General features: G+C 41.7%; 1 protein-coding gene across 2 annotated transcripts in view; it reads left to right on the plus strand.

Moving 5' to 3' along the window:
• Nucleotides 1–15948, plus strand: part of LOC121926463 (prosaposin-like) — a 60757-nt gene that overhangs the window by 23430 nt on the left and 21379 nt on the right. For both annotated transcript variants that reach the window (XM_042459471.1, XM_042459472.1), the window contains exons 2-3: nucleotides 13100–13233; nucleotides 15139–15213. In XM_042459471.1, coding sequence (XP_042315405.1) covers nucleotides 13100–13233; nucleotides 15139–15213 — 209 coding nt within the window. The remainder of the gene's footprint in view (nucleotides 1–13099; nucleotides 13234–15138; nucleotides 15214–15948) is intronic.

Consider the following 15948-nt stretch of genomic DNA (forward strand, 5'->3'; position numbering starts at 1 on the left):
TACATTATTTATACATCTATACTTATTGAGGTTACTCGGTCATGACTCATGTATCTTTTACAGGCTCTGGCCTGCAAAAGCTGATGTCATAACAAATGTATTAATTCTCTGATGAGTGAAAATTTTGGTTGGTTTATTGGGAAATATGTTTGGGCTGTTTTTCTAATGAGAACATTCACAAATCTGAAAATTTCTTCTGAAGTTAAATGGGGGTGGGAGAATGAAATTAGAAAGTTATAATGAAAGAGAAAGCAAATCTGTCACATTCTTTTGCTTTTGCTACATTATACATCTATACTTACAGAGGTTACTCGGTCATGACTCATGTATCTTTTACAGGCTCTGGCCTGCAAAAGCTGATGCCATAACAAATGTATTAATTGTCTTGACACTGTTGAACACAGCTACACCTTCTGGAATGCTGCTGCATTACTTTAATGTAAAAACATCAGGTTGAGATAAAGTCCCAATGTTTGAAAAAATTATTTACATAAAGTGCCTTTGCCTGGCAGCATAAATCTTTGCAGGAACAGTGCTGGATTTACATGTAAAGAGCAACTTTGGGTGGGGATGGATGACAAGTTGTAGGCTCCCTAATGATGTAGTTAGACCACATTCCTCACTGTTGTTTATGCTGGCTAGGCTGGATGGATTTGCCATCCAACAATATGTAGAGGACACACAGATTAGGGCTGCAGATTATGAAAACCCCCTAAAACCCTCCCTTGCATATTACATGATGCAAAATTTTGGTAGAGCTACATTGCTTTTTAAATGTGACAGGATTTGTGGCTTCAGCATGTCTTAGGGCTGGTCTACTTGTGTGGTTTTTATGCAAATTGGTGTGGATTTTCACATGTTTGAATCAGTTTCTATTGTTTTCACTTCAACTGAGCTCATTCTAGCCTATTCACATGTATGCGATGAGGATGGTGATGATTATTAATTGCTATCAATCAAAAGATGTGGACACATGCTTCCATTGTTGTCTCTGCCTCCCCATCCTTTCCCAACAGGTGAGCATTGTACTTTTCTTGAATCATCTGCTTTTGGGATCCCTTTGATTATTTCATGCTGCAAAGTTTCCTGAAAACAGGGGCTTAATTCATCCCCCCCCCAAAAAAAAGCTTGAAAGCTAGAAGAACTGAGGCAGGCTTTTAATATAATCACCCAGGGCCATGGGTGAGAGGATAAAAAGTTAATAACTAGAGGAGGGAAGATATATCATTGGGGAAGCTTCAGTCCTCTTCCTGCCAGTGGGAAGGAGCTTTAACTAATTACGTGCCCATCACTTTCGAAAATGGGTGGGGAAGTGGAGATTGAATACCAGTTTCAAACAGCCAGTTCCAGTCTGAAAAGATGAATAAAAACTGCCGTAAAATGCCAAGGAGGTTAGACAAACCCTATATGAACCTAAAATCAAAGAAAGCTGTTAGCAATAATGCCCATCAGCCCACTCTCTGCCATGTCAAGGCATGTGAAGAGGACATACACACAATTGATAATGCGCATCTTTCCAGATACCATGGTAAAAATTATTTACAAGTAATTGTGATACCTTTTTCTTCGGACTTGGAGGATTTTTCGCTCCCCTCTCACAAAATGGACAAATATGTTCAAATCATGTATGGCTGGATCATACACTACTCGCATTCCACCAGGAGAATTTCATTATGTACACTGGCCTTTTATCTGGCTTGCTTGTATGAGGGTGGTATGATGCAGTGCCATCCATAATGTTCCCTGAACAGGTGATACAGATTAATTTGCAAATAATTTGACTTAGTAAGACTTTATGAGGAGACCAGAATTGGTATAGAGCAGTGGTTCTCAACCTTTGGTCCTGCATTTGTTTTGGATTTCAGATCCCAGAAGCCCCAGCCAACTTGGCCAACAGTCAGAAATTATGGGAGCTGAAGCCTAAAACATCTAGAGGACCAAAGGTTCTGTGGGAGGCACTGTAATTGGTGAATTGAATACACTATGTGTAAGCAGGAATCTGGGACAATTTTTGTTGCTAAACCTGTTTGTCTTTTGTAATAGCTTAGCTGTCACAGTAGAAAGAACTCGGTTTACACAAGTCCTTCTTACCAAAGCCAATAATTTTTTTCTCCATGGTCCTGCCCTGCCATAGATTTCCCTGCACTTGTTCCCATTTCACCCCATCTGATAGATATATTACACCAGGTAGACCTGCCACCATCTGTTCTTTCCGTAATCACTAAATTATGGCACTGGAAATTCTGCCTCTTTTTTGCCCAGAATATTATTACACAAGACAAATGAGACCTACAAAAATGTGGTGGTGGGGAGGGTCCCCTATTTAGGGCACCAGCCAGGCAACTCACTGTATTCTTATCCAAGGGACTCTATTTCATCCTCTATAGTTGGTTATTATGGTGGTGAAATGAAGAGATGGGTAACAGGGTGATATACTTCCAATTGCAGGGTCACATTCAAATATAAGCCTAATTCCATGCAGTCCTTGGTCTAATTTGAAGAGCCTACTACAAGCAGGTTCAGGGTTTTGGCAAGAATGATCTGTCCCTTTCCTGACAGCCCATTGAGTGGGCAGCAAGAAGGCATGTAGAAAAGGGGGAATGGGAGGGAGGGGTGAATTCACTCACTTTTGGTTCTAGCTCTGACAGTTCCTATGTTCAGCTTCAGCTGTTATCAACACCAACCTCCCAGGAGCTTACTTGAGAGAGAATGCAGCCGTCACTAGAACAAAAAGTCCATCCACACTCATAATATGCAATAACATCTAAAATCCACAAAACAGCGATACCTTGATTGGCCAACCAAAATGCACAAATTCCACGCAAGCTTTTAAAGCTCCACTGGCTTCTTCAGTCAGGTCAAGGTGTTAAAAATCAAACAGGAGGAAATAAAAAAAAGAAAGAAAAATAAATGACAACCTACATTTTGTCAAGATGTTGTTGTAGTTGTTCCCAGTTAAGATGATACAGAGCCAGGATACCCATGTAAGCAGAGACTATTCCTCCTCTTTGGCTATTTGGGCTCTGGCAGGACAAAGAGTTTTAAACTCCAGGAAATTAAAAGTCCATTAGCAGCACATAAAGAAACCTCTTTTAAGATCCAAATAGATATGCCAGCAGAGGAAGTCTAGATTTTTTGTTTTTTTAAAGCCTCATGCAGATTCCAAACGAATTCTTCCTACTGTTCAGTGCACATGTTTTTTTTTTAACGGAAAAATAGATACCATTGCATAATGCATCTGAGGAAGTAGACTGAAGTCTATGAAAGCTAATAGTGCTAACGTCTTTCTTACAGTTAGTCTCAAAAGTGCTACATGATCTCTCTACGTACTGATTCTACAGACTAGCACGACTATATCTTTGGAATCTTGCAAGCAATTCTTCTAGTGTCAGCATCCCATTCCAGATGAGACAGAGTTAATGAGTAACTGAGATCACAACTATATAATGCTGTAATTATTGCCTGTCTTGATTTCTTTTTCCATGGAACATATTTTGGGTAGCCATGTTGGCCATGTAGCAAAATACAACAAGATCCCACATTCACAAAACAATTATGGAGCATTACTCTTGTGCTACCTAGAGATGTGAGGGTCTGGAACAGAAATATTGGTGAAAATGTTCAGTGACTTTCAGTTTGTAAAAGTTGCCAATATTGCATTTCCCCTGTTGGGTTCTGAAAATTTCTATTTTTTTCTGGAAAAAAATGGAAAAAGGAAAATTCCCTCCCTTCCCTTCCCTGCTTCTTCAACATTTCTGGAGATTTTACATCTTGTAGAATCTTTGTACAAATACTTGTTTCTCCTTTGCTAAAATTATCAGCACTAGCAATTGTTTCTGTTCCAACACAACCATTCTAAAGAGAAACACACTTCTGTGTAATGCTGTTTTAAAAAATTAAATACTTGCACCAGCTGTTCCAGAATTGGAAGGAAACAGTCGAATTAGAAGGAAGCAGGCTATCAATCAAATAAATGGTATATATCTATGTTGGAATCATACTGTGAAGGATACATGTGTCCCCATGCAGCATATTAAACCTGAAATCATGAGTAAGGTGCTTTTTTAGAGGATTGTTTGCAGCATTCACCAACCAATATGATTCAGTGCATTCCCAAAAACAGTGGTGTGATGGAATCTTTAATATACATGCATACACCTATCCACCCACCCTATTTAAAACAACTCATCTCTTCCCCCATCCTCCTATTTGTCACTACCTGTCCTGATGAAAGCCTGTATGTGATTAAGATGGAAATGTAAAGTTATTGTCTATTCCCAGAAACTGCACACCAGGCAATAGATATACATATACATGATTTTAAAAAATATTTTTAAAAATGGCAATGACCCAGGATGTTCATATGCTTCCATACTTATCCTCTGGTTTCATCGCAGTATTACATAGGTGCCAGCATGGTGTAGTGGTTTGAGCACTGGACTATGACTCTGGAAACCAGTGTGATTCTGTTGCCAGCTGCTACAGAGCTGCTACAGATCTGTTTCTCTCAAGAGGTTTTGCATTCCATGAAACTAAAATGCTGGTAATGTACTACCAGGCTCCATCACACACACCCAGTGGCATACATACATACATTGCAAACACCTCAAAGCAATGCATAGATCACTGTTCAGTCTCCACCCAGCCACATAGTCCCCAGTTACGATTGCGTTGTGTTCTAATTTTGGAGGAAAAGGTGGGATGTAAATGATGATGATGATGATGATTGCTCTTCTCTGCTGTGTTCCAGATTCACAATTGTGATGGTGGGGCAACACATTGTAAAAGCAAAAGCTTCATTTCTAAATACTATCCATAAACTTACTAAATTGTTAACCCTATTTGCACATTTGCAATTTTATCTTTGGAATTCTAATTTTACTTTTGAACATCTTGCACTGCTCTGAATCACCCTTAATATTAGCAGCCCATCCTTTTTTATTTTTAAATTTTTTATTATTAAAAATATAATGGGACCAAAAACAGTGGAAGAATCTGACTTGATTAGGACCTGTTGTTAGTTGTTGTGTGCCTTCAAGTCATTTCTGATTTATGGTGACCCTAAGGTGAACCTATCATGGGGTTTTCTTGGCAGAATTTGTTCAAAGGGAGTTTGCCTTTTTCTCTAACACTGAGGACCTTATCACATGTGAAACAGGAGCTCAAATTTGAAGCGAGGGGTTATCATACCTGAGGAATGAAATTGTGGTCTCTACTTGGGCAAAGCGGAGTGAGTGCACATTGTATTACCACACCAAAGGGATTCAACGATTCTAATTGGGATCCTTGCGCATGCTCAGTGGGGCTCTGGATGCTGGCCTCCTTCCCTGTCCCCTCCTTAGCTGTCATCCTTCATCAGAGTGAAGGAGGAGGCAGAGGATGATGGGACAGGTGGCAGGGTGCCAGAAGGGGCAAGATTGGGGTGAAGGAAGAGGCAGGGGATGATGGGACAGGTGGCAGGGTGCCAGAGGGGGCAAGATCGGGGTAAAGGAGAAGGCAGGGGATGATGGGACAGGTGGCAGGGTGCTAGATCGGGGTAAAAGAGGAGGCAGGGGATGATGGGACAAGTGGCAGGGTGCCAGAGGAGGGTAGATCGTGGTTAAGGCGGAGGCAGGGGATGATGGGACAGGTGGCAGGGGTCACTGCGGACGAGATCGTGGTGAAGGCAGAGGCAGGGGATGATGGGACAGGTGGCAGGGTGCCAAAAGGGGGTAGATCGGGGTGAAGGCGGAGGCAGGGGATGATGGGACAGGTGGCAGGGTGTCACTGGGGGCGAGATTGGGGTGATCTTCCACACCAGACCAATTCGAAGTGAAATCGAAGTGAGCTTGGAAACAATTTTTGTGAATTCGCTTGTTACCAAATTTACAAAAATGAGGAAGTCACTCCGAATTGACTGTGGATCTGCCTCGGAACAACCCCCCATAGAAAGCAATCATGCCTGATAATACATCACGTTATAACGTGAATACACATGGCTGGACCCGCAGTGACTCCAGATCTGAGCTGGAAAACCACTTGTGTGATAAGGCCCTGATAGAATGTGACTTGCCCAAGGTCACCCAGAGGGTTTCTATGGCTGATCAGGGACTTGAACCCTGATCTTTCAGTGTCCTAGTTCTACATGCAAACCACTATACCACAATAGCTCTCATGAGTATCTGTACTGTGAGCTAAACATTTTTGCCTAATCAAAGTCCCATACATGGGTGTTCATTCTTACAACTGTGTTACAGGAGCAGCACTATCTGTGGATAATGGAAAGTTATTATTGGTCAAAGATTCAGGGCAATGGTATCCCTGGATTGGGCATTTATATAGCCACTTCTGTATTCTGTATCTTTGAGTGTACTGTTTTCTAAGCAACAGAGAAAACTAGTCTCTGTTCTGTGCCTCTTAATGACTGGGGCTTCCTCATGCAGCTGTGTGTTTGAATGTAGAACAAGATCAAAAGAAGTCCACCATTAGTTTGGTGCCAAAGGAGACTTTGGGCTTTCTGTTTCTCTAACAGCTGCATGGCAAACTGCTTTTGAAATAAAGATCTTCAGAACTTAGCTGACTTACAAGTTGAAATACAAAGGCCAATTACTTTTGTGTGTGGAGGAGGAAGGAGCTACATACCAGGCTCTGGTTCAACTCAAATAATTTTTTGACTCCTGGCTAAAGAACTGTGTTTCATAAGGATCATCAATCATGAATTTATATAGCGCCAACACTGTACATGGTGCTTTATAAGTAAAAGAACAACAAAAGAGTTCCTGCTCCCAGGTTTACAATCTAATTTAGACATGACATAAAAAGAAAAAGGGAGGGTAGTGTGGGAGGAGATTCAGTCCAGTAGATATTGCTTCTTCTTCTCTCTCTCCATGGCCAGGGCAGCAACAACTGGAATGAGGGGGGGCCTTTCATCTCCTTCTGGGCAGAGGCATGATGGAGCTGTGCCATTAGGAAGAAATGTGTTTTATAAAGATCACTCCAATTGTGTGGTTGGGAACATTGGTTTTAACACTAACTCATTGATGTTAACTCATTAAACCTATTAGCTAACATTAAAACATCAAAGACATTTAATAAAAATGTACCCCATGATAGGTTTGCCTTAGGGTCACCATAAGTCAGAAACAACTTGAAGGCGCATAACAACAAAATTTGTTATTTAGTTGGTTCAGTTGGCCAGTTTAAGAAATAGCGTTTAAAAGTGCTAAAAATGAGTGGCGTTGAGAAACATTCAATTAACGTTGATATTTTAAACATTAAAGTAACTAATTTCAAAGCTGGTGTTGAAAATTTAAGGGATAACAAACTAAGCTGAATAAATTATTACCAAGCTCTGCTGTCATGTTGTCTTCGTACAGCATTTAATCAGCATAAACAATGTTCCATGAATGGCAAATAAGATTATACCTGCTCCTCTATTCTTCCTCTGCCATATCTCTTATCTTGCCCTACTTTTGGGTCTTATACAGCTGAGCTCGAGTTAGTGGTACAATAAGCATAAATATGTTACACCAGTACAGTGAAGTTTCAGGTTAGTGGCATAAAATGGTATTCAGATGCCCTGTGCTTGTGTAGTAGATTCCTTTGCTCAGTTCTGCCAACATGGTACTTTTCAGAGGGAAAGTTCACTCCCCGAATTACAATCTTGCTATGATGATCACAGATGAAAACTACAATTGCATCTACACTGCAGAATTAATGCAGTTTGACACCACTTTCACTGCCATGGCTCAAAGCTATGGAATTTTGTGAGCTATAGTTTTGTGAGATATTTAGTCTTCTCTGACAGAGACCTCGAGGAACTACAAATCCCAGGATTCCATGGAATGGAGCCATGATAGTTAAAGCAGTGTCAAACTGCATTAATTCTGGAGTGTGGCCACAGCCTACAACTTAGGTAAAAAATTTACCAATGCAGTAACTGAGATTTTTTGTGAGCTTCTTTTGGATTGAAATACCATCTGACCACAAAGGATAGCTGGGAGTGGAAGTCTCTTAGCAGCAACATCATCAAACCACAGCATCACTGTGACAATTTAAAACTTCAAATCAGAGTACCACCACGATCATTTAAAGCAAATATAGAGCAAGTGAGATTTATTTTCAGAGCTTGAAGTAAAACAGTGTTTGGGTGATCAGTCTTCACATCTGGGTCTGGGTGCTGGGAATATGGCTACTGTCTTTGGCCCTGACATGTATACAGCCATCAGGTCCTGTATACATTTTCATTTTTTTTTATGTTGAACTGTTGCAATCTTGGTTGTTTTCAAAGCTGGTTTATGGCATCATAAATAAATGGATTGGTGCGTTCACTCCATGTTTTAATCTAAATTTGAAAGAAGCTATCCAAAATGGGAAAGCAATTTGCGGCATAAGGTTCAGTACATTGCATACGTTATTTAAAGTTTGGACTAAAACCCAGAGTGGATTCTAGGGACATCTGGCCTCAGCAGAAATGGGTGCACATTGGGCAGGCTTTACATGGAACTCCTGCCAATGTGGTGTGGGCCTGGCTAGCCTCTGAACACAATAACGTGATGTCTCACTGGTTTAAATCTGTCCATGTGGTCACCATCATGAGATTCCACCTCAACATTAGGATGAACTTTCTGACAGTAACAGCTGCTTGACAGTGAAATATGTTGCTTCTGGGTGTGGTGGAGTTTCCTTGAAGTTTTTAAACAGAGGCTGGACGGGGTGTTTTGATTCCTGCATGGCAGAGAGCTGACCCTTCCAGCTATATGAGTTCATGAACTCTGGTCCAGGGCCAGTATGGAGCATAATGTTGCAAACTGGCCCCAGATTAAGCAGCCAGTGTAAATGCGCCCTCAGTCATTGACTGGGTTTGCACATCCCAGTAAGGCAACACTCTGATGAACCCTTATCAGTTACAAACACCAAGCTAGTAGTTGCTGCCCTTCCAACTATGAAGTGGCTGCCCACAGTTTGCTTCAAGCAACCTGGTTTCTCTCTCTACTGACAAGCCAGATGAATAACACAAGCCATAAACAAGGAGTTACTTCTTTGGCTTGTCAGGGAAGAGATAAGCCAGAATATTGGGTTCAAAAATCACAGTAAGCAAACTACAAATGGTAGGTCCGTGGTTTGCTGCAGCAAAAGCACCTGGGCAGCATGCAACCACCTTGTTGTCTGTGAAGTTGAAGGCTTTCATGGCCGGCATCCATAATTTTTTGTGGGTTTTTCGGGCTATGTGGCCATGTTCTAGAAGATTTTCTTCCTGGTGTTTCGCCAGCATCTGTGGCTGGCTTCTTCAAGTCTTAAATCTAAGACTTTTTGGAACAACTCTGGAAAGGTGTTAAGAAATCCATACTCTTGTTGACAAAAGAAAATGAGAAATGCAGTTGGGCATGCTAACTTTCACACTACATTGATCTGCAGAAATGTGGGGCAGCAGAGAAGTATTTAATGGCCACCGAGCTCACCTGTTGCGGTGTTGTCAAATGGTTGTTCAAGAGGAGCTGTAGGGAATGAAATGAGCTTTCCACTTTCACTTCTGCATAGTAATGTAAATATTAGCAACAGGCTGACCTGTTCATTAGTTTCAGTTCCTTTTTCACAGAGCTTCATTGTTGTTATTTGCTATCGAGTTGAATTCAGAGCTCAAATATAGTTTGACCCAAACTAGAGGTCCTGCTGCTTACTCCCCACTGTGTAATTTGAGTACATTGATAGGATGAGAGTGTATTTTCCTGTCATCAGGGCCAGCTCTAGTTATTTTGCTACCCTAGGCAAGAAATATTTTGGCACCCCCTGTTGCTCCTCATAATGATTTTCACCCCTTGATTTCCACTGTTTTGTTTGTTAAAGCTAAACATGACATAAAACTTAGGTTCCAATCTGTCGTCATAGTATTGAGAATTAGTCAAAAAGCCAATTGGGTTTTTACAGGTTAAAGACTTTTTTATTGCTGTGACATTTGGAATGGAGACTAATGCACACATATTCTTTTTGCAAGCTGGAAGCATTATTTATTTTAATGATGTGGAAAAATCTGGATCCCATCCCCATGATCTTGTGGGGTAGTATTGGTCCATCTATGACCCCTAAAAACAAATCTTCACCCAAGGGGCAGAAAAGGGTGTCACAAGAAAGAGAAGAAAACCAGTAGGGACACCAGGTGAGAGGACCATAGCAGCTGCCGCACTGCAGAATTAATGCAGTTTGATACCACTTTAGCTGCCCTTGGCTCCCATGGTGACCGGCTGTCCTAACCGCAAAGGAGGACAAGGCATTGCAAAATGTAGGGCTTTCAAGTAAAATGGAGGACATGACCAAGGAAAAGCTAAAACCCCTCATATAAATATAAATTCATGCTTCTTAGTGATGCTCAAAAGGGAGAACATTTTTGGAATTCCTCCTGGACAGAAGACTGAAATGTAAGCTATACCCTAGAAAAGGGGACATCTGGTCATCCTGCTGGTTACATGCTATGGAGCCCTGGGATTTGTAGTTTGTTGTGGCTCCACTGCTTTCTGACTGAGAAGGTGAAATCTCCAAAAATCCAAATACCAGGATTCCATAGCATGGAGCCAGGGCAGTTAAAGCGGTGTCAAATAGCATTATTTCTGCAGTGTAGATGCAGCCTATGAAAAAAGGATGGGAATGACTCCAGGTTGAGAAAGAAAAGACACATAGTAGGCACAGCCATCAAGAGTAGGCAAGTCACACTCTTTTAGTCTCTGAGGAAGGCCATGGCAAGCCTTCCCTGAACAAGTCTCTCTCTTGGCAAGAGAGAGAGGGAGAGAGGAAGGAAGGAAGGAAGGAAGGAAGGAAGGAAGGAAGGAAGGAAGGAAAGAAAATAAGAGGGAAGAAAAAGGGAAGGTGGGAAGGAGGGAAGGAGGGAGGGGAGGGGAATGAAAGAAGATAAAGGGAAAGAAGGAACTCTGGGGACCAGGGTCGGAATCCCAGCCTTGCCATGGAGGCCCACTGGGGTGGGTGAGCCACACTCTCTCAGCCTCAGAGGGAGGCTGTGGCAAGCCTCCTCTGGGGGAGGGGGAACCTTGCCAAGAAACTTCTGCGAAAGGGTAGCCCTAAGTCGGAAAGGACTTGAGGGCAAACAACAACAAGAACAACACAACTCTGGGTTGTAGGATTCAGAGAGGAGGGTGGGCAAATGGGGAAGGAAGAGGGCCGAAGTCTGGGAAAGAGCGAGAATTGGGACTGGGGAGATCTCTCTCCGGGGGGGGGGGGGTGTAGACAGAGCTCCATGAGTGCCCTAGTCCATGCTGACAGCTGCCTCCGAAGCCCGGGCTGAGTGGCCTGGACCCTCCCTGCTTGAAGATGCTGCCAGAGCCCTGCTCCTTTCCTTTGGTACTCCCTCCTTGCCTGCCTTCCCAGACTTTGCAGAGGCCGATGCTGAGGCTGCCCCTTCCTCCTCCTCCTGCCTCTTCCTGATTCCACCTCCAGGACCTTTAGGCCCAGGGCCCCCTCCGCCACAGAGACAGTTTTCACCCTAATATTTTTTAATTATGCAAAAAAAAAATAAAAATAAAAACCCACTGCGCCGTCAAAGCACCCCCTGCTGTTTGGCACCCTTGGCATGGCCTAGTTTGCCTATATGGATGAGCCGGCCCTGCCTGTCATTAGAAGGCTGCAGTCATACATGTACATTTCCCAAGTGACTTCTTATTGTTTTCTCACATTGGCCACTGTTCCCACAGAATGAATTATCTCGGTTCTATTATATTTAATTTCTATGCCTTAACTGGGTCAGCAATGTACTTTCATGTACTATGATTATGGATTAAAGCATAGGGTTGTTAATTCGTGACACAAAGAAGATGCTACGCCATCAACATCTAGGCTTGCAAGTTCTTGCTACTGTCTTGCTCTAGAGTTATTAGAATGGCTAATGGAAAAAGAAGGCAGGGTAACTGCAGTGCACAAGGGAAGGAGGAGACATGCAAGGGGGCTGACATGCCATAGTGCAAAATCAGAGGACCTAAATACCTAAAGGCACCAGATCCCATCTGATCTTGGAAGCTAGAGCCCTAGTTAGTACTTTGATGGGAGACCACCAAGAAATAACAGGTGCTGTAGAATATATTCAGAGGAAGGAACTGGCAAAACCATCTTTTGGTATTCCTTGCCTAGAAAAACCCTAAGAAATTCATGGGTTGTCATAAAGACACACGCATGAGGACATATGCAGACACAGTGCTAAATCAAAGGTGGAGACCCTTTGGCCCCTCAGATGCTCAACCTACAATTCCCACAGTCTCTTAACACTGATCATGCTGGGTGAGGCCAAAGGGAATTATTGTCTGAAATATCTGGAGGGCCCTCATAACTGTGCTAAATCATGGTTTGGCATTATATGCAACCTATATAATGAGGAAAACCAGAGGGTGACATTTATTCAGTTTTAATTAAACCAGAATAAGATTTACAATATACTTCCCTGAACATTTTGAAACCTAGTAGGTGTGTCTTATTGGAAGACCCATCATCCCAAAGCCTTCAAAAGACAGCAATGGTCATATCAGGTTTTATATAGATAATCATTTTTAAAGCTCTTTTGTGCTTTTTAGACTTCATCAGTTGTCCTCATTTGGCTCCAGACTGGAATCAAAGAGACCCAGCATGGTGTGGTGATTTGAGTGTTGGTCTACAACTCTGGAGAGCAGGGTTGGAATCCACACTTAGCCATGAAAACCCATTGGGTGACCATGGACAAATCACACGTTCTCAGCCTTAGAAGAAGGCAAAGGCAATCCTCCCCCCAAACAAATATTGTGAAGAAAACTGTTGATCCTTAGGTTATCATGAATCAGAAATGACTTGAAGGCACACAACAACAACTGGACACAAGTCATTACTGTTCCATTTCACAGATGAGTCTCTGAGGCTGAGGTATATCTCTCCAAGCGGCCATTCCTATATGGCCTCATTAGGTTTTGAGGGCAGACCCACTGTCCTAAATCAGCTTCCTCCCAGTTCAGAATCCAAATACTGTATCTTTTTTAAAAAAACTAGCAGAAATTAAGTAACCAGGAAGGGGAGCAGCGTTCATTTTCACATTGGGTCAAAAGCCACATTCCACTGTACATCTGAAACTGAATTATTCCTTTCTATTTGGCAGCTGCTGCGAGCCCTGTCTCTTTGCAGAAAGAATGTACAGAGGGTCCAGAAAAACAGTGCCAGGACTTCCCAACGGCCCTGAAGTGTGGGACCTTAGAATACTGTCAGCAGATGATGGGGCTTCACGCTCCCGTGGTGAGTATATAATGCATACAGTATTGTGCATGCTCTCCCATGTTAACCGCCATCATAAAATATCTTTCAGACAGGGCTTTAAGATGTGTAGTGGATCACAAGGCTCATTCAGGAAGCAGGTAGTTAGAAAATAAAAGCTCTGAGCATGGTCAGAGTGCATCTTACTTGCTAAAAATTCTGTTATCTCCTTCCCCTAGAAATGCCTAGCCAGGGCTTTCCCCCTTTTCCCTCTTGGAACAGTAGCTCCAAAACCCAGAGACAAGGATGCTTCAGGGGCGGTTGTTATCACTCTTAGCTCTACACTTAGGAGAAGAGAGCCATTTTGCACATGAATCTGTCTCTAGACTGGAGATGGGAAGATCCCGGGAAAAAAAGGAAATACTTGGAGAAAAAACAAGCTTTCCCCCATTGTTTTCCTATGTTTGTCCCCCCCCACCCCAAAATTGGAAAATTGAAAAAAAGGAAGAAAACCGATTATGGATTTTATTTTTTTTAGCATGATGAATAAAATCTTTAAGATGAGGTGTTCATATGTTCTCCAAATCATTCCTAAAAACTATGTACAGTATCAGATTATTCTAATTTCTGTGCACTGAATGACAACAAGCAAGTCCAAGGTTACAAACTGAACAGTCCAATGCAACAGCACTGCAAGGAAAAAGTTTTTCATGAATTTTCCCAGAAAGAATCTGGTCTATGTTTGGAAATGCTCACACAAAATCAAGAAATAAACTGACATTTGAAAGAGTAGGGAAGCTTCTTTTAATCTGGGTACACCTTTGGTTTTTAGAAGTCCATAACTTCTAACAAAGCAGAAACAGAGACTGAAACTGATACTGCATCCAAACTGTATCTAAACTGCAGAAATAATGCAGTTTGACACTACTTTAACTGCCACGGCTCAGGGCTATAGAATTCTGGGATTTGTAGTTTTATGAGACATTTAGCCTTGTGTGTCAGAGAGTTATGGTGCCACAACAAGTTACAATTCCCAGGATTCCCTAGCATTGAGCCATGACAGTTAAACTGGAATATTCCTGCAGTGTGGATGCAACATCTGGATGGCTACTCATCCATCCTCTAGACGCATCCAAAAGGGCTCCACTTCTGGGTCTATTCTACAACTCACACCTGTACCTCTTGCCACAGTCTTCTCTGCAGATAAAATCACATTATACTTAAATGTAATCAAAGACTGTATCTTTGGGAGCTGGGCTCCAGATTACCTTAGTTGAATTTTGTTCCAATGAAAAAAAAGATCAAAGTCAAAACTAGCTTGCCTGTTTGATTTCAGTAGTGCTTACATTCCATTAAGCTCTCAGTAGCGCTTAGGACAGGAGCGTGGCTTTAGTGTGGCTTTTGGACTCTTAGGACGCATGCATCATTGAAATACCATACCTCCAAAGTGACTCGAAGCAACTTTATTTTGGCCTGTCTGTAACAGGCCATTAATTTAATTTAATCTGGAGCCAACCCAATAACCAGCACCTTATGTTCTGCAGTGCAATTGCAGAAGGTGGCAACTAGTGCTGAATACACCGCAAGCTGTTCATTTCATTGTGAAATCACATTAGTTTTTTCTAAGCTTCACTTTTGAATGAATAAGACTGAAAATGAAATTCTGAAATACTGAAAATGAGAGAGCATTTCTGTTTGCCAGACTATTCAGTCTGCAAGGAACAGAGATCAGATCTACATGCTACACTCAAGATGCCGGTAGTTCCAGAAATGACAGCCACACATTTAAACCAATGGAGCAAATTAATCATGCCTTTAGTGCTGCCCCATTAATTTTTGTGGGGGCAATTAACTTAGTTTAAATCTAGCACAAGATTTCCCCTCCCACACACACATACACACACAGGCTGCTTTCTTAAGTAACATCTGTTTTCTTGTCTTTCTCAGAAAAACCTCAAATGCGCTCTGTGCAAATTCGTTGTATTAATGATGGCAAAAATTGTGCAAGACAATTCCACCGATGTAAGTATTCTGGAGAAGGCTGAGCTACAACTATTAGCTAGTTAGAATTCTGGTGGCGGTGGTGATGCTGGTAATAATGCAGGCAATACCACACTATGCTCTTATAGTGCGTCTATTCTGCTTTTACTGCTCTGGATTCCTCCTGTTGCAGTCTGGGTTTGTAGTTCAGTGAGGCTTAAGAGCTCTCTGGCTAAATATTCTAAATGTCCCTCCCTAAACTTCAAATCCCAGAATGCAACTGGAGGCAGTCAGAGCAGTTAAAGTGGAACAGCAATACTATAAGAGTGTAGTGCGGTAATCTACCTACTACTCTCCCTTATCCAAACATTCTGAGAACTAAAGCTTTGTAATGGTTGGCTGAAATAGTGACACCTTTGCTTTCTGATGCTTTATTTCATTGTCAAAACTTTTATCTTTAGTTTTTTTTAATTCTTTCTTCCTCTTCCTCTTGGATTTTTTCCAGAAATTTATTGTATTTTTTTAGAGTAAAGACAGAGACTTTAGAATTTCTGATTTTTTTGTCTCTATGGGTCTAATAGCTTTCCAGTTGTTTAGTGTGCATCAACTGTATAACATCAGGCTATGTGTATAAGGTGTATATAAAACATAAATGAATTTTGTATTTAAACTTGGGTCTCATCTCCAAGATATCTCGTTATGTTGTTGTTGTTCTTGTTGTTCTCATGTCCAAGTCATTTTTGACTTATGACAACCCTAAGGTGTTATAAGTCAAAA

Source organism: Sceloporus undulatus, chromosome 3 (assembly GCF_019175285.1).
Source record: "Sceloporus undulatus isolate JIND9_A2432 ecotype Alabama chromosome 3, SceUnd_v1.1, whole genome shotgun sequence".
NCBI lineage: Eukaryota > Metazoa > Chordata > Lepidosauria > Squamata > Phrynosomatidae > Sceloporus > Sceloporus undulatus.